Source organism: Prionailurus bengalensis, chromosome C1 (genome assembly GCF_016509475.1).
Source record: "Prionailurus bengalensis isolate Pbe53 chromosome C1, Fcat_Pben_1.1_paternal_pri, whole genome shotgun sequence".
NCBI lineage: Eukaryota > Metazoa > Chordata > Mammalia > Carnivora > Felidae > Prionailurus > Prionailurus bengalensis.
Window position 1 is genome coordinate 57,972,030 of NC_057345.1, and position 19,373 is coordinate 57,991,402.

At 33.5% G+C, this 19,373-nt stretch overlaps 1 protein-coding gene across 4 annotated transcripts in view; it reads left to right on the forward strand.

Annotated features, from left to right (window-relative positions):
• The window catches only part of LRRC7 (leucine rich repeat containing 7), a 553,650-nt gene that overhangs the window by 270,948 nt on the left and 263,329 nt on the right, over positions 1–19,373 (forward strand). For all 4 annotated transcript variants that reach the window (XM_043575239.1, XM_043575241.1, XM_043575242.1 and 1 more), the window contains exons 6-7: positions 4,785–4,874; positions 10,655–10,711. In XM_043575239.1, coding sequence (XP_043431174.1) covers positions 4,785–4,874; positions 10,655–10,711 — 147 coding nt within the window. The remainder of the gene's footprint in view (positions 1–4,784; positions 4,875–10,654; positions 10,712–19,373) is intronic.

Here is a 19,373-nt window from a genome sequence, read left to right on the forward strand (position 1 = left end):
AAAGTAATACCAAGGACAAGTAATATAATTGATCTCATTTAGTGAGTTCTTACTATGGGGCAGATAATCATTTAATCACTAGAGCAACTCTGGAAGTGGATAGTAGCATCATCATTTTACAAATAAGGAAATTGAATCTTGCAAAGATTTACAAGGTCACAGAGGTAACAACTAAAAGAACTGTGATTCAAACCTAGGTCTTTTGACATCAATGCCCATGTGCTCAACCACTAAATTATATGGGTGTTTGCTGTAGTAAACTTTCTTTTTTTTAGTTTGAATATGTCACTTTTAATTTAAGTGATTAATAAAACGAATGTGCTTCTTTACTAAAGATTTGCCAATATATATAAAACATTTCTTTGTTTTTTAATTTTTTATTAAAAATTTTTTTGAACATTTATTCATTTTTTTACGTTTATTTATTTTTGAGACAGAGAGAGACAGAGCATGAACGGGGGAGGGTCAGGGAGAGAAGGAGACACAGAATCCAAAACAGGCTCCAGGCTCTGAACTATCAGCACAGAGCCCGATACGGGGCTCAAACTCACGGACTGCGAGATCATGACCTGAGCCGAAGTTGGAGGCCCAACTGACTGAGCCACCCAGGCGCCCCTAACATTTATTCATTTTTGAGAGACAGAGTGTGAGTGAGAGAGGGGCAGAGAGAGAGGGAGACACAGAATCTGAAGCAGGCTGCAGGCTCTGAGCTGTCAGCACAGAGCCCTACGTGGGACTTAAACTCACAGAGCGTGAGATCATGACTTGAGCTGAAGTCACATGCTTAACTGACTGAGCCACCCAGGTGCCCCAGACATTCTTCTTTGAATTCATTTTATCAGTCAAATGTGGAAAATCATCAGTTACTTTTAGATAGTAAAAGCATTTCATTATTGTGAGCTCCCTTAGTGTAAAATGTTAGATTTAATTGAAGCACTTGGATAAAAGTTCTATCAGTTTGGATTAAGGATAAAGACAATCCATGATTGTCATCTTTATCATTGTACATTCCTCTGTAAATGGTAATATTGATAACTGAGGCCTTGTCTCTATTAGAAGCTACAAAATAGTACCATAAAATTAAAAATCAATAGAATTAAATATCTTCTTTAGCATAGCTACTGACTTTATATATTTTCCAAATAATAGGTTTTCAAACTGAAATACTAGATTTACTCAGGAAAATTTTAAAATTCATTGTCCCCAACGAATTTATCCCAGGAATAGAAAGTGCCCAACACTTGTGCAAAGCAATTAGTACAAGCATTTATTATAACCAGTTTGGTATAAAGCAATTGGTATGAATTTTGCTAAATCTATGAGTGTAATTCTTCCAAGAAAGTGAGGAAGAAGACATTAATTTTGAATCTAAGCACAGAGTAACTACTCAATAAATTCTTGTTGAAGTGAATTGAAATAAAAATACACATAGTATTGAACAAGACATACTGTATAAATATACACTTTAACTCTACATTCTTTAAAAAATAAAGGTTCAATATAAAATGGCACCACATGTTTGTTTATAACCAGCCTGAAAATAAGCTATCTTACTTTGTATTCTGTTTTTTGATGTAACTTATTTTTAGCAGTCCAATCTTACAATTTGAATCTGCACAATGTGGTCAATTCTTAAATCCTTAAAGAAGTGTTCTATATAGGAAACCAAATTTTCCTGCAGCATAAAAAAAAACCCTTTGCCAGAGAAGCAGCAATAAAGAAATACATTTTTGATCAAAGAATAGAATAATGTAATACCATTTAGGGCACATACATATGCAGAATAGTACTCTAAGGGAAGCTGGATGGTTCAAACTGTCCCTATAACTAGAAATTTAGCATTTTAAAGCCTTTTTATGTGTTAGTAACTAGAATGTTAAAGTAAATTATTAGATCAAAGGTTTTAACTTTCTTGTCACTTTACATGTATTAATCTTCATTTTTAAAAATTCATAAATGATACCTTCTTTCCAATAAGTGTAGGAGCCATAAGGACATTAAAGTAAGATAGTAATTAAATGTGTATTGAAATCTATTGAACATCTGTACCATTACCATAAAAACTACCATACTATCAGGATATGAGCTAATGTATTACAACAAAAGATAACTTAGAGAAAAACAGTGATCTCCCTGAGATACCTTTTAATCCTATAGGATAGGGCTCAAACCTTTGAGTTAAGCATTTAGTACCTTCTAAATCCTGTCCCCTACCGACATTCTCAAATCTTCTCTCCTAATATCTTGTACATAAAGTATTTTCTCTAGAACTCATCTTCCCTTTGCCACTCCTCTAAGGTGAATTCTCACCTCTATTTATAAAACCCTTACTCTTCCTCTGCCTTCTTTGTCTTTCTTTCCTATTTTCATGAATCCTACCTCTCTTTAAGGGAAAATTTGTGGAAACAAACTCTATGTAGTCATATAAAAACAGTCCAACTTCAAAATACAAACTGGCAGGCACTTGGATGGCTCAGTTGTTAATAAGCATCTGAACTCAACTCAGCAGCTCAAGACCCACTTTAGGTGAGCATGAGCCCCACTTCAGGTGAGTTTCAGGCCCACTTTGGATGAACATGAGCTCCACTTTGGGTAAAACTTGAGCCCCACTTTGGTGAGACCCATTCTCTCTCTCTCTCTCTCTCTCTCTCTCTCTCTCTCTCTCTCTCTTTCCCCATCTCTCAGTCTGTCTCTCTGTCCCTTACTCATTTGCACCCTCTCTCTCTCAAAAAACAAAAACAAAAACAAAACTGGAGCAAGATATTTACAGTAAAAACAATCAATATAAAAATAGTACCCTAACTGTGTAAATAATTCCTACAAAGTAATGTAAAAATATTAATTGTGTTTAGTTTGGACTCCCCAGAAACAGGTGTTTAGAAAAGAATTCACACAGTATATTTAGGAACTGGTCTCAAGAAATACTTGTTGAGGGTATGTTATTAAACTATTTACTAGTATGGACAACTGGACCTTAATCTCTCTGAGGGGGCTCTGGGAAACAGCATAAAACACATATCACAGAGTTGTGAAACATAATGGGTGAAGGAGCTGAGTCTTACTAGTCATTAGTTGAGGGCTGTTCCTGTGGCACATTAATCCCTTATGATGAGGGATATAACACGTAATCACCAGGACATATGTTAAAAAAATATTTACACAAACAATATTTATAATACAATAACTAGAAACATCTTTAGTGTTCATTAAAAAGGGAATAATAAATAAATTGTGGGGTAGGCATACAGTGGAATAGTATATGATGGTGATCAGTCATTATTGACATCAAAATGGGTGAATTTCATACTAATGCTGACTTTTAAAAGTTTCAGGAAAATATTCCTGAAACTGATTTGATTCCTGATTTGATTTATATAATGTTTAAAAACATGCAAAAACCACACTTTTTTTTAGGGTTTAAGAAGGTATAGTAAAACTAGAAAGCAGATTGATAAGAATCATTCAGGAATTTGAGGGGCGAATAGGAGGATGAGGTAGTTGGGGATGGGCACTCAGGGGTTTCTTAAAAGCACAGGTTCTATTTATTAAATGATGTTGTGGATGCATACGTATTGTTCTGGATACATAACTTTTCATAACAAAAGATTGGCCAGAGGAAGAGAAACCATGGAATGAAACCCAGAGTATCCCAGAAAGAGGAGGAGGGGAAATTGGAAAAGGGTGTACTAGAAGCCAAGAAAGAGAGAACAATCAATGACAACTGTTGCTAGGCAGTGCTAGATACAAAATGAAATGAAGTTAATGGACTTGAGACTTAGAGGTCATTGGAGGCTTCGGCAAGTGCAGTTGCAGAAATAGAGTTGGGGTAGATGCCAGAAAACCATGGCTTGTGGAGTAATAACAAGCAGTGAGTATAGGCAGGTCTTTAAATAATTTTGTCAGTAAATGCAAGGAGGGAGATAGGCTGTAATTTGAGGGGAAGGCAAATGTGAACACTATTGAGAAGTATTTTATTAAAGAGCATAGTCTTATCTAGACCATTGATGAAGTCATTAAAGATCTTTAAATAGAAATTTAATCATAGGAAAAAATTAAATCATCTGCTAAGAAAAAGTCTCCAGGAAAATCCTTGAATTAAGTCTTTCTGGTGAAAAATATTTAAATATTGCAAATGATTATTTCATCCAAATGGTAAATTTTCACAAAGGATATATCTTCAACCTTTTTAATGCTTCTTAAAGCTTTTAGGATTCTGTATATTTATAGTTTCAATCTTTTTGGTCATTTTTGTTAAGAATTGCACAAATTTAAGTTACAATTCACATACATTATCAGTTAGGGGGACAGAATGCTTCTTCTGTCCTTTTGGCCAACTTTGGTCACCATTGCGATAAGGTAGACACATATGTTAATGATTTAGTGAAAGAGTAAGGAAATACCCTTGCCTGATTATAAATGTGAATATTCTGTTAAGAAAGAATATTAAATTTAAAATTGCAAAACATGGCATACAACTTGAAATTTCTATAAAAAATATCTCACTGGTGTGCATGAGGTTAGGGCAACAGGAAGAGACGATATAATGGTGACATAAATCTCAGCATAGGAGGGCAGCGTAGAGGTGGGTGAATGCCATTTATTTTAATAACAAGCAAAATTTTCAAGCTGTAACAACATGCTCAATAAATTCTTCCATTACTATGATACCAAAGGAGAGTTGAAAAATGTATTACGCATCTATTTTCTCTCCTTAGAGATATATATTTTTGTTCTGTTTCTATGGCAACATCCATGCAGTGACTAAACCTTTAACTCCTTTCTAGACTCCCTGATGGCTTCACGCAGCTTCTAAATCTGACCCAGCTCTACCTGAATGACGCCTTTCTTGAATTTCTTCCAGCCAATTTTGGAAGGTAAGAATAAGAAATTTAAATGATGAAATTTTATTTCACCATAGGTAAGTGAGTATGTTACCAGCACCGGTAGGTGAGGCTTCAAAAGTGACAATTGTGATTAAACATAGTACTCATTATTATTCATTAAGTGAGATAAAGTTAGTAATGAAATATTTTGTACAAAATTAAGTAAAATTAAGTTTCTACATATCATTAAAAATCAAATAAATTCTGGGGAAATTAAAGAGTTAAATATAAAAAAATACAATGAGAGCTTATCTGGCAAAAAGCACACATGAATATTTATGGCTCTTGGACTGAGAAATACCTCTACAGTTTAGAAACAAAGGAAAAAATAATAAATGGATAGATAGGTTTGACTACATAAATACATTTAAAATAAAATAATATCAGAAAGTATTTTAAAATTAAGGTAAAACAATAAACTGAGAAAACATTGTGCTATATATGGAAAGCAAATTATATCATTAACATATAAAGAATTTTACAAATGCGTATGAGGACAAAGAGCTCATTAGTGGGAAAAAATGGGTAATTGACAGAATGAGCCATTTATAATTAAATGTACAAATTGCCAGTGAACACATGGAGTGTTTATCCTCACAAACAATAAAAATAATACAAATTAAAATGAGAATAAAGAGCTTTGTATTCTGTCATATAAAAATTGTTTATAGAGTTTAAGGAAAAAGATCAGTTCACATACCGCTGATAGAATTGCAGAATGTTATGACCTTCATGCAGACCAGTGTGTTTTATTTATTTTTTATTTTTATTTATGTATTTATTAATTTATTTTTTAATATATGAAATTTATTGTCAAATTGGTTTCCATACAACACCCAGTACTCATCCCAAAAGGTGCCCTCTTCAATACCCATCACCCACCCTCTCCTCCCTCCCACCCCCCATCAACCCTCAGTTTGTTCTCAGTTTTTAACAGTCTCTTATGCTTTGGCTCTCTCCCACTCTAACCTGTTTTTTTTTCCTTCCCCTCCCCCATGGGTTTCTGTTAAGTTTCTCAGGATCCACATAAGAGTGAAAACATATGGTATCTGTCTTTCTCTGTATGGCTTATTTCACTTAGCATCACACTCTCCAGTTCCATCCACGTTGCTACAAAGGCCCATATTTCATTCTTTCTCATTGCCATGTAGTACTCCATTGTGTATATAAACCACAATTTCTTTATCCATTCATCAGTTGATGGACATTTAGGCTTTTTCCACAATTTGTCTACTGTTGAGAGTGCTGCTATAAACATTGGGGTATAAGTGCCCCTATGCATCAGTACTCCTGTATCTCTTGGGTAAATTCCTAGCAGTGCTACTGCTGGGTCATAGGGTAGGTCTATTTTTAATTTTTTGAGGAACCTCCACACTGTTTTCCAGAGTGGCTGCAGCAGTTTGCATTCCCACCAACAGTGCAAGAGGATTCCCGTTTCTCTGCATCCTCTCCAGCATCTATAGTCTCCTGATTTGTTCATTTTGGCCACTCTGACTGGCATGAGGTGATATCTGAGTGTGGTTTTGATTTGTATTTCCCTGATGAGGAGCAACATTGAGCATCTTTTCATGTGCCTGTTGGCCATCCAGATGTCTTCTTTAGAGAAGTGTCTATTCATGTTTTCTGCCCATTTCTTCACTGGATTATTTGTTTTTCGGGTGTGGAGTTTGGTGAGCTCTTTATAGATTTTGGACACTAGCCCTTTGTCCGATATGTCATTTGCAAATATCTTTTCCCATTCCGTTGGTTGCCTTTTTGTTTTGCTGATTGTTTCCTTTGCTGTGCAGAAGCTTTTTATCTTCATGAGGTCCCAGTAATTCATTTTTGCTTTTAATTCCCTTGCCTTGGGGGATGTGTCAAGTAAGAAATTGCTACGGCTGAGGTCAGAGAGGTCTTTTCCTGCTTTCTCCTCTAGGGTTTTGATGGTTTCCTGTCTCACATTCAGGTCCTTTATCCATTTTGAGTTTATTTTTGTGAATGGTGTAAGAAAATGGTCTAGTTTCAATCTTCTGCATGTTGCTGTCCAGTTCTCCCAGAACCATTTGTTAAAGAGACTGTCTTTTTTCCATTGGATATTCTTTCCTGCTTTGTCAAAGATTAGTTGGCCCTACTTTTGTGGGTCTAGTTCTGGGGTTTCTATTCTATTCCATTGGTCTATGTGTCTGTTTTGTGCCAATACCATGCTGTCTTGATGATGACAGCTTTGTAGTAGAGGCTAAAGTCTGGGATTGTGATGCCTCCTGCTTTGGTCTTCTTCTTCAAAATTCCTTTGGCTATTCGGGGCCTTTTGTGGTTCCATATGAATTTTAGGATTGCTTGTTCTAGTTTCGAGAAGAATGCTGGTGCAATTTTGATTGGGATTGCATTGAATGTGTAGATAGCTTTGGGTAGTATTGACATTTTGACAATATTTATTCTTCCAACCCATGAGCACAGAATGTTTTTCCATTTCTTTATATCTTCTTCAATTTCCTTCATAAGCTTTCTATAGTTTTCAGCATACAGATCTTTTACATCTTTGGTTAGATTTATTCCTAGGTATTTTATGCTTCTTGGTGCAATTGTGAATGGGATCAGTTTCTTTATTTGTCTTTCTGTTGCTTCATTATTAGTGTATAAGAATGCAACTTATTTCTGTACATTGATTTTGTATCCTGCAACTTTGCTGAATTCATGTATCAGTTCTAACAGACTTTTGGTGGAGTCTATCGGATCTTCCATGTATAACATCATGTCATCTGCAAAAAGTGAAAGCTTGACTTCATCTTTGCCAATTTTGATGCCTGTGATTTCCTTTTGTTGTCTGATTGCTGATGCTAGCACTTCCAACACTATGTGAAACAACAGCGGTGAGAGTGAAAATCCCTGTCGTGTTCCTGATCTCAGGGGGAAAGCTCTCAGTTTTTCCCCATTGAGGATGATATTAGCTGTGGGCTTTTCATAAATGGCTTTTATGATGTTTAAGTATGTTCCTTCTATCCCGACTTTCTTGAGGGTTTTTATTAAGAAAGGATGATGAATTTCAGACCAGTGTGTTTTAAAAGATTTGAAAATATTTGCTACTACTGCCTTTGTAATTTATTTCTAGAAATGTATGACATCCACATCAGATACCACACTGAGAGTTATGGGCAAGGATATTTGTCATTATTTACAATATGAAAGAAGTGAAGGCACACATCTGTCTAGGAGATTAATTGAATATATTATGACACATCTGTATGACAATACTATGTCAATTGATAATCTGGTTTAGGGAAATAGTTCTTTTAATTCCTATGATAAGTTATATTTAGGAGTATATTATAATAAAATATATAAACTATATTTAACCAATTTCAATATAAATTATGAGTGAGCTAAAAGACTGGTTCCTTGGAAGTGAAATTATGGATAATTTTAATTTTCATATTTTTCAATGTTTTCCAAGTGTTCAACAATGAACTATTTTTTATATATGAAAGATGTATCTTAAAACTTAAGATATTTTTCATTTATTATCAACTGCATTTTTCTAAGTGATCACTTTTGACATTATTCAAATAATAAATTGAGTATAACTCAACACCTATCTGTTGGTGTTAAGAACTCAGTAGAGAGGCACTTGGGTGGCTCAGTCAGTTAAGCCTCTGACTCTTGATTTCAGCTCAGGTCATGATCTCACAATTAGTGGGTTCGAGCCCCTTGTTAAACTCTGTGCTGACAGTGCACAGCCTCCTTGGGATTCTCTGTCTTCCCCTCTCTCTGTCCCTCCCCCTGTGTGTGTGTGTGTGTGTGTGTGTGTGTGTGTCTTTCTCTCAAAAAGTAAATAAATAAACATTAAAAAAAAGAACTGTTGGAGTGACTCAGTGGCTCAGTCTGCTGAGCATCTGACTTTGGCTCAGGTCACTATCTCACAGTTTGGTGGGTTTGAGCCCTGCATTGAGCTCTGTGCTGATAGCTCAGAGCCTGGAGCCTGCTTTGGATTCTGTGTCTCCCTCTCTCTGCCCCTCCCCCACTCACGCTCTGTCCCTCAAAAATGAATAAATGTTAAAATAATTTTTTTAAAGAACTGTTATTTAAGTCCCTTAACATGTAATAGCCTCATTTTATATACAGAGAGCAAATCAACATTTCCCAAATTCCATTACTTTTGCGGATCATGATATCATACACCTACGAACACAATATAGTTGGACAGTTTTTAAAATTCACAGATCTTCAAAAGAGCATTTACCTAGTTTTTAATGAATTGACATTTCAAAATTTGTCCATATAACTATCTCTGTCCTCTGGTACTGACTCCAGCACTATAATTACACTTTTTTTAATTTATCAAATCAGAGAATATTTATCATCCTAGACCATACTTTTATGTGTTAAATTTTTCTCAGTTCTCTTTAGTACTCCTAATGTGAAGGAAGAGATTTGGGCCAACAGAAAACATAATACCAAATCCAAAACCACTTAGAATTAGAATTTAATTTTGTGTAAATTGTCTGCCAAAATATGTTCTACTATATTATTGTAATCTAAACAGTTGTTTAACCCTCAGCTGGATAGCATAACAAAAGAATTACTAACTTTGGAGCACCTGGGTGGCTCCATTGGTTAAGCGTCCTACTCTTAATTTCAGTTCAGGTCATGATCTCATGGTTAGTGAGTTCGAGCCCCACATCAAGCTCTGTGCTGACAGTGCAAAGCCTGCTTGGGGTTCTCTCTCTCCCTCTCTTTCTCTGCCCATCCCCTGCCCTCTCTCTCTTTCAAAATAGATAAATAAAACTAAAAAAAAAAAGAATTACAAAATTTCCTTCCAAAGCCTGAGATTTGGTGCCCCTAAAAGGCAAAAGAAGTCACAAAATATCTTCACACTAGTAAAAATATTGAGAAGATTTGAGACATATAAATGTTTAAGAAATCTTACTAGTGATATACCCGTGCTCTGAATAACTGAATCACTTTTTTTCATATAGTGATGAGGAGTTTTAAAATTAAAATTAAATTACAATTTGATAGGAGTCAAAACCCAAAGAAAAGAGAAAGAGACCTAGATGAATATCTAAAAGCCCAGTAAATGTAAGAGACATAGCTCAAATAGTGAAATGTTCCCAAAACACCAAGAATTCAGAGAATCCAATTAATATTTGTTGTAAAGTAGCTTCAACTAAGTACATTTGAAAGCTCTATTGACATTGTTAAACTAGACATTTTAACAATAGTGTGTTTCACACTATAGATCTTAGCAAGTAGGTAAGTATGAAATGTAGGATTCATAGATGAGGAAACTTAAGTTAGGAAGGGTTGATTAATGCACCCAATGTCACAGTGATAGAACATGAAAGAGTCTGGATTTCATCCAGATTTAACCACAAAACTCAAACTTTTAACCACTATACTATGCTATTTGCTATACAAGTTTATTTATAGTCTCTTGAGGGACAGTATTACCATGTTCCAGTGAATACAGCACCTGGTATTAAGTAGATATTTAGTAATCTGTGACATACAATTAAATAACAGTGAATATATTTTTATAAAACATGAAGTTTAGATTACTTGGACCCAGTGGTATCTTTGAATAATCTTTATTTTTAGTAAAATGATATTTGTCATTGTCCAATGTTGATACAACTCTACTTATAACCGATTTGTATAATTCTTTAAAATCTGTAACCATGATGTGTAATGTCCAGACATAGTTGTTTGGATAATACAGTGATGCTTGACTCTATCAGAGGAATAGGATTTTATAGAGAAATATTAAGAAGCAATTTTTTTATTCACTTCTCCAGACTTGTCAAATTGCGAATCTTGGAGTTAAGAGAAAATCATTTGAAAACTCTACCAAAGTAAGTGACTGTGTCTTTTCTAAATTTTGAATTGTGGTTTTTCAGTAATAGGAAAAAAATGACTATTTTTATTTTGGCTATGCATAGCCATTTTGATTGAGTTTATTTTTCTATTTTCTTCTGAGAGCCTAAAACAGTACAGTAAACTATAAAACATTCACATTAAGAATGTATACTGCTTTATAAAACTGTGTGATTGCAAGTCTATGTGGGAAGAGCCATCTAAGGTTCTTCTCATAGCTGAACACACACACTAGGAAGTTATTTCATTGCAATTTATGAAACTGACATTTTTATAGCTCAAAACAATCAAAATGTTCAACCTAATCATTTGCTTAATTCTTCAAGTTAATTTATGGGTGGTGATAGTTTTCAGTTTTTAAATCAAGAATATGCAAAAATATTTCATAAAAATGATTAAAATTTTTCTAAAGATCCTAAAATGGTTTGGCAGAAATTTTATACATTCTTTCAAAAACTTTCTTTCTACTAGTCTATTTAAAATTTGGTTTATATAAAAGCATAGGATATCTTTATGCAAGAACTAATCCCTTAAATTTTACACAGCGTTTAGTTTAATAAAATGCTTCTTTTGTCCTGCCTTGCCATATTTATGTCTAATAGTAGAATTTTGTATTTACAGAAAAAAATATTTTTGAAAGTCAAACATTATTTAAAATGGGTAATTTTTTGCACAAATAAATCAATATGGCTTGCATATGTTGCTATTAAATTATAGAAAGTACTGTTGTTGGGGTGCCGGAGTGGCTCAGTCAGTTAAGCATCCGACTTCAGCTCAGGTCATGATCTCATGGCTTGTGGGTTCCAGCCCTGTGTCAGGCTCTGCACTGACAGCTCAGAACCTGGAGCCTGTTTCAGATTCTGTGTCTCCCTCTCTCTCTGCCCCTCCCCCATTCATGCTCTGTCTCTCTCTCTCCCCAAAATAAATAAACTTTTAAAAAAATTAAAAAAAAAAAGAAAGTCCTGTGTTGCTATTATTACCCTCCTGGGGTCTTAGAGAAAAATATTGAATACAATTATTAGTTTTCCAACATATCAGTCAGACTTTGAGACCTTTCCTCTGCTGGACCAAAACTCAATTTTACTTTTTACTTTTTAAATTCTTTCCCTAAGCTAACTAGACTTAATTTCATTGATATTTTTTAACCTACAAGTACATTTTATATATGACACTATGTATGGAAATTCTGTCAATGCAATATAAAAAGTTTCAATAATGATATGATCCCATTTAAAAATATATATACATAGAAATAAAACATCTATTCATTCCTCCATATGTGGAAGACAAGGAGAAAACATGAAAAGGAGGAAATGTCTCTATAGATGGGCACCATATGCAATTTTGAGTAGCTTTTATCTAAGCTAATGTATTATTATACATAGGTCTAATGGAAGCACCATGTCCCAGGTTAGGGGCATAAACAAAGATGGGAATATGGGAATGTGGTTGGGAGTGTTACTTGTTTAGCAATAATGTGCTAATGCAAATTGCCAAAGTTTCCATCCCCAATGTCTCCATCCCTAATGCTATAAATGTCTACATTTAAAATAGAGTGGAAATATGGCTCAGTGGAAACCAAACCATAGTGAAAGAGCAGTTATCCCATTTGTGTAAATGTATACATTTAGGTCAAGGAGAAAATATTAAGTATGTGGATGAAAATCCTTTTTCCAGAAAATCCTTTCTGCTTGCAAATAATGGTGTTGATGTGAAATATAACATAAATCTGACACAGATTGTCAGGGTTTTAAGTATATATTTTTAAATAGACATTTTAAATACAAATTAAAATCTGATGTAGCTCTGTTAACTGTTCAGAGTAATGAGTAATGATGCTCATAATTGGTACAGGGGTATCCTTTAGGCTTTGAGAGTATGGCCCACTATCAAACATAATGAAAATTAGTAGGATAACATGGATTTAACTATGTTTGGCATTAAAAAATCTTGTAAAGATGCGTAGAAATTACACTAAGTCTCCTTGGCAGACCGCTATGCATGTATGTTGTAAAGCTGTTATAGTTTTTACATTTAAAAATCATTTTCAAAGTTATGTCCAGTCTACTGTATTATTTTTTAAGTTATAGACAGAAATCTGAAGATCCAAGGGCATGCATAGAATGTGGTGAGAACTGTAGTTTAGCTTTGGTGTCTATAAAATGAGAATTTCATGAAGTTTTATATTAAATAAAAATAAACTTTTTCACTAAGTATTTTATACAATACCTTCTGAGCACCAATCTAGACCTGTAACTAAGAGATATATGAGAGCTTTCTACTGTCCTTTATTTTGTATTTTCAATGAAAATAAAGGAAAAATGTAATTTTAGGAAAAGCAATTTTAGTTTTAGAACAGTTACTCCAACAAAAGATAGCTCAAGGATACAAATAAGATGCTAAGTCTTTATTGGGTACTCAGTGATTTTCTCTTCTTTTAATTTTGTCTTAAAAATCAATCTGTGCAAAATGTAAAAATGTTTAAGAATTAAAATATAATATATATTAAAATGTGTATCCTTTAAGTAAACTAGAATTTGATACATAAGACGTTTTGATAGATGCAGATTCTAGAACAAATTATTTGTTACTAAATACAAGTTAGTATTATAAACTTTCTTATGATGTTCCTTTATCATCATTCTTCTAGGAATATGAATAAGTGAGAAAAAAATTTAATTCCTCAGATACACATTTGCTTAAAAATCCCTGAAATAGTAGGTCTTGATTACATGTAATAATTGAGGGTGTTGAACATCTGAAAAAAGTAGATAACCAAAAAGAAAACTTTTAAGTTTCATGGTACAATTTTCCTCATAGCAGAAGTATCTTCTTAATTATATGTTTTTGAGGGGAAGTACAACAAAATGAGTTTGCTCTCATTTTGGAGCTTTTGCACCAGCTATTTCTCTATCTAGAACTCTCCCCGCAAAACCTTGCATGGCTACATCTTCTTTCTGAGTCACATATTTCTTCAGATGTTGTCTCCTCAGAGGCTTTCTCTGATTACATCACACAAGATTGTCCTTTCTTAGCCTCTGTGCCATTTCACTATTCTTTTTGATTTTCTTCATACCATTTATGGTTCTCTGAATTATTTTGACTTTGTTTACTTGGAGATGATCTCCTTAGAAGAACATAAGCTCTGTTAAGAAGACTTTTTTTCTCTCTTTCTACTGCTGTATTTTCAGTGCCTAAAACAGTGTCTGGCAAATAGTTGGCACTCACTAAATAAACAAGAATGTTAATACATTGAGTCACGATTAGAAATATCTGTTCTGTGACCTGGACATTTTGTGTCACCTTATTACTTTTCCCCATTGAAAATTATATGAAATATCAAATATTATAACCAGATGAGTCTCTCAATAGCTGATAGCTGAAGCTTGATTTTTAAACCTACATATAATATAATACATACATGAACACACACACACACACACACACACACACATGCACACACATGGTCCCTCAGTGGTTTTAAGTTACATATAATAGCTAAGGCATGACAAGGGAAGTAAATAATTTCAAGTCAAGTTAAGGAAATTAATATCTGACAACTAAAGAAATGCCCAAAATACTATAACTTATTTCTTTGCTTCTGTCATTAAAAGATCATACGTTTAGTCAAGAAATGTGTCAGGATAAAAATGAAAGGATAGAACAGTTTTTTAAAATGAAATTTAGCAGTTGTTTCCATGGAAGTAATGTAGCAGCATATAAATAGTGATAATGGTGAGTTATTTATAAATAAAAATTCCCCATATTTGTGAGAATGCCTAAGGGCCCACACACAACACATGTATAACTATTTATAGATGGTGCCAAAACATTATACCTTATCTGGACATTCTCTAAGAAAAAAAGATCCCTTGAATTATAAATATAAATTAAAACCAGAGCTACATTAATGCATTATTAATGATAGACATTATATTATGAAAGTCAAGAAAGACTGAGGGGTATTTCTGATTGAAGAACACGGAAGAGACATTTTAACTATGAGCAGTGATTCCGAATTGATTCTTTTTCTCTAAAAATATTATTGGTACCTGGTAACACTTGCATGGACTCTGAGAATTAGATGGTTGCAATGTAGCAATGTAAATTTCCTAATTTGGATGGTTGTATTTGATTTGGTTGGAGAATGTTCTTGTGTGTAGGAAATATACACTAAAGTGTGGAATTGATGGGGTACCAGGTTCTCAGTTTACTCTCAAGTAGTTCAGAGCAGTTATTTGTAAGGCACTTTGAAACTTTTTAATTTTATGATTGTTTTAATATAAAGTTTTATTTTAAAAGCTGTTTTAAAGTATAAAATCTTTGAAAAAAAGAAACAGTATCACTGTGGAGAAAATGATCAGCTTCATTTCTGAAATATGTATGTATATAGAATATAAGGGGAGAGTTTCATTTACATACTAAAATAGCTATAAAGATGAATATTTTAGGGATTAAGGTTCTACTTATGTGAAATATTTATCTATATCTATATACATCTATATCTAATCTAGATACATATATGATTTATTATTTTCCTACCTGAATGGTAACAAATACTCTATAATTATCACTCAAATTTTTATTCATTTGCAAATACATGTTTTTAGTTTTCATGTCAGTTCATTTTCTTTTTAAATAAGATTGCTTTATAGGCAGACTTACAAAAATATAATGTACTCATCATGTGTTCTCTTTTAAAACCTCTCTTCTTTTATTATCTATTTTACTACCAGTTATAGTCAGAATAATGAAGAAAAAGTCATAAAATAATATGCAATCTGAACTGGACAGGTGTGACTAAGTCATTTTCTATTCTCATTTCAGGATCCTATTAATGAATTATCTCATTTGGCATTACTGTACAAGTTACTTCAATGAAATACATCAATAGGTTCCTTAGTGCTATTGTAACAAAAAAATTCCATTGTCAGGCACAGCTTACAAGAATAGCTTTTTGATGTTTCTATTAACTCTGTTTTTGTGACTATAATACATAATTGGATACAACGTGTTTTTACAATCATATTACCTTATGCTTTTACCAAGATATATCAATTTATAAGGCATAATGTTTTGTTAAACACATTGTACCATCCCATCTTGGGTTATCTTTATTGAAAGCAACAATATGATTGATATGTTAACTAACCAACTAATCATATTAGTGACCTCTGGTTTCAGAGAGTTGCACTTAGAACTAGGTATTTTCTTTACCTCTGCTCATCTGGTCTTATATTTTAAAATAAAATGAAATAAATGATATTTATGGCATCCTGTATTTAAAAGCATGCTATAAATGATAATGCATTATAATAATGTGATTATTAGAGTCCCTTCTAACATATCAAACATATACCTTCCAAAGATTAACCAAAGGAAAAGCTGTGAGCTCTCTTGACTTCTGAACTAATTGTACTTCTTTCCAGCTTTATGTTTTTAACATAAAATTAAGACTTAGAATATTATGGTTAATAAGGTTATGTCAAGTCCAGTCAAGAGATTAGGAGAGGGCACAAAAGCCAAGTAAAACTGTGGAACCAAATCATTTTTTCAGAGAATTTCAATTAATAGCCACTCTGATCCCTTATGAGTAAATTTTCCAAAAGATGAAAACTGCCTTATATACTAGTGAGGTTGAAAGTGCTATGGCTTCAGTTTCATAAGAGCTTAAGGCTTAATCTCTCACAGAACAATTAGCGTGTATTTAGTTCTATTTCACCTGAGAAGTGCCGTGATGTACTTGAATGAGTCTATACTTTGCTCTTAGACAACCCTAGTCTGGTGTTCAAGCCCTTGCTGCTTGGTTATTGATTTACTTAACTTCTCTGAACTTCAGTGTCATCATTTTTAAAGAATACTCGGTGGTCATTACTTCCATTAAACTGGAAAATACATTTTAGATAAGAGTTGATGAATTGAATCTTGTGATCATCTAAAACTAGAGAAGTATTTAAACAAAAGTTGTTAAATTCTGGCACTTAGAAAACTCGAGTGTATGTTTAAAAATCGCATGAATCATGTTTTTCATTTTATCTCATAAAAATCTCTTTATTAGAAAGGGAATGGTGTTTTTTTTATTATTTACTTTACAACAAAGTCTTAAAAATAATGTGCAATGCTAATATGCCCTTCTTATTTTTTAAGCAGTGTTGTAATGAGAACTAATATAAATCATTGTCTCCCTTTAATAAAAGTATATAAAAACTTTATCTACTTATCAATTCTTAAAGTCTGTTTTTTTTCCATTTTAAGATTGGCAAATCTTTAAAATTGGGTAAATTGAGGAGCTCCTGGATGGCTCAGTCAGTTAAGCATCCTACTGTCAATTTCAGTTCAGGTCATGATCTCACAGTTCATGAGTTCAAGCTCCACATCAGGCTGTGCGCTGGCCATGCAGAGCCTGCTTGGGATTCTCTCTGTCTCTGTCTTTGCCCTTCCCCTGCTCACACACTCTGTCTTTCTCAAAATAAATAAATAAACTTTATAAATGATAAACTGTAGATTGAACTCAAATTTTAAAAGACATGTTAAAAAATAAAAGCTCTCAACAAGCACCATAAGAAACATATCCACCATTTATGACTTCCTGTACTTTTATAAATCCATTCCCTGCATATTTGCAAATTCAAGTTATTTAGTGTGAATGATTGCTCTCTTTTATGAATAAATGTAGTCTCTTTACTAAAGATATTTTCTGAACATCATAGACCAAATATTGATCTTGGTCTCAGAGTCTTGGGCCAAAAAAAAAAAAATACACAAAGACAGAAAAGACCTAGTTAACAGATCTATTCTTATGTTCTCAGATATTACTTCCATGGTTGTGAATTGCAAATATGTACCTGAATTCCATTTCTATATTCTAATAGCCAGATCTCAAATGGAATATTCACCAGTATCAAAACTGAAATCATCTTTATCTCTCTCTTCCAACCATCACTCCATAGTAAAACAAAACCAAACCAACCAAAACAAAACAGAAATCCCAGGTTTCTAATTATATATTACCTAATGACAGTACCATCCGCCTATTACAGAAATTAGAAATTTCAATCCTCTTTTCCTGTCCTACTGCCCCCAAATCTCCTGGCCATCAACTTATGTCACATGCAAGCACTCTTCCCTTCCTTCTGTCACTGTCTGACTTGAGGTCCTTAACATGACTTGCCTTAACATCCAGTAACTCCTTCTTCCTCTTCTCTTCCCCTATTGGAATTCATCTTCTGTCATTGTCACAGCTTCCTTACTAAAACACACCATGACACATGTCCATTTAAAAATCTCATGGGGCGCCTGAGTGGCTCAGTTGGTTAAGCCTCCGACTTCAGCTCAGGTCGTGACCTCATGGTTCATGAGTTTGAGCCCCATGTTGGGCTCTGTGCTGACAGCTCAGAGCCTGGAGCCTACTTTGGATTCTGTGTCTCCCTCTCTCTCTGCCCTCCCTGGCTCATCCTCTGTCTCTCTCTCAAAAATAAACATTAAAAAAAATTAGAAGCTCACAATGACTGCTCACAGATCTTAGAAGACAAATCTGTCAAGATCCTTCATAATTTGGAATCACCATTTCTAGTACCATTACCTCTCAGCATTATATCCCACAGGATCTCTCTGCTACATCTAATATACAATGCACCTTTGTATTTACAAGCATTTCTTGGTAACTTCCCTGTTTCTGTCCTAAAAACAACAAATCATCCCTTAATTTTCCCACTACTTACACTGTGAAATTAACCATAGATTCTGCATTCAGTGTAGTAGCTTAGGAAATCTCCTAGATATTTTTCAAGGCAAAGTTTTCACAGGAATTTTTCTCTAATTATAGTTTGACTCAAAAACCTTATAATAAGCTTCAGCTCCATAGTCCAGCTATCAACTAAGCAATGCCAAGCAGTATGCTTTTCCTTCCCAATTACAAATTTTGTAATGGTACATAGTGTCAGCAACAGTGGGCACAGAAGAGATTTGGTGAATTGATTTTCATTAGGGCCCTTTTACAGTATTCTATAAATGCACTTAACTTCTAGTAAGTGCAGGAAAACTGATCTTCAAGAGATACGTTTTTCTCCAGCATTTAAAAAGTTTTCCCTGCCATCCATCTTTTGATTTTTACTTTTAAAAAGGACTAGTATATGAATAAATAACAAACTATAGTTGGTTCAATAAGACCAATAAAACAGATGAAATGTATCTAATTCTATAGATATTTTTGCTTTCTTTATGTTTCCACTCTCCTTTCTACTCAAATCAGGGTTAATTCAGGTATTTTAATATGCAAAATACATCCTAAAAAAGCTTGATTTTCTGCTGAACAAGAGGAATCTTTCTAAGTTGCTATGTTTTCCAGTTTCTATGACACATAGTGCCATAGCAATTTTAAAAGTAAAAAGTCAATAACTTCATGACATTACTTTCCTTGAATGTATATTTTGTTTTATTATAGTAGTGTGAGATTTTAGGTGTCCTTTCATGGCTTTTAAAAGTTATTATTTCTTCCTTCCCAAATTTCATATTCCATTATGTTTAGTTTTATATTATTTATCCTCAAAAAGATCCCAAACCTATTCCTAACTGCATTGTCTTTCCATCCATTTATTCTTTATATTTAAACTTTATTCAATATGTTAAAAAGACCTATGT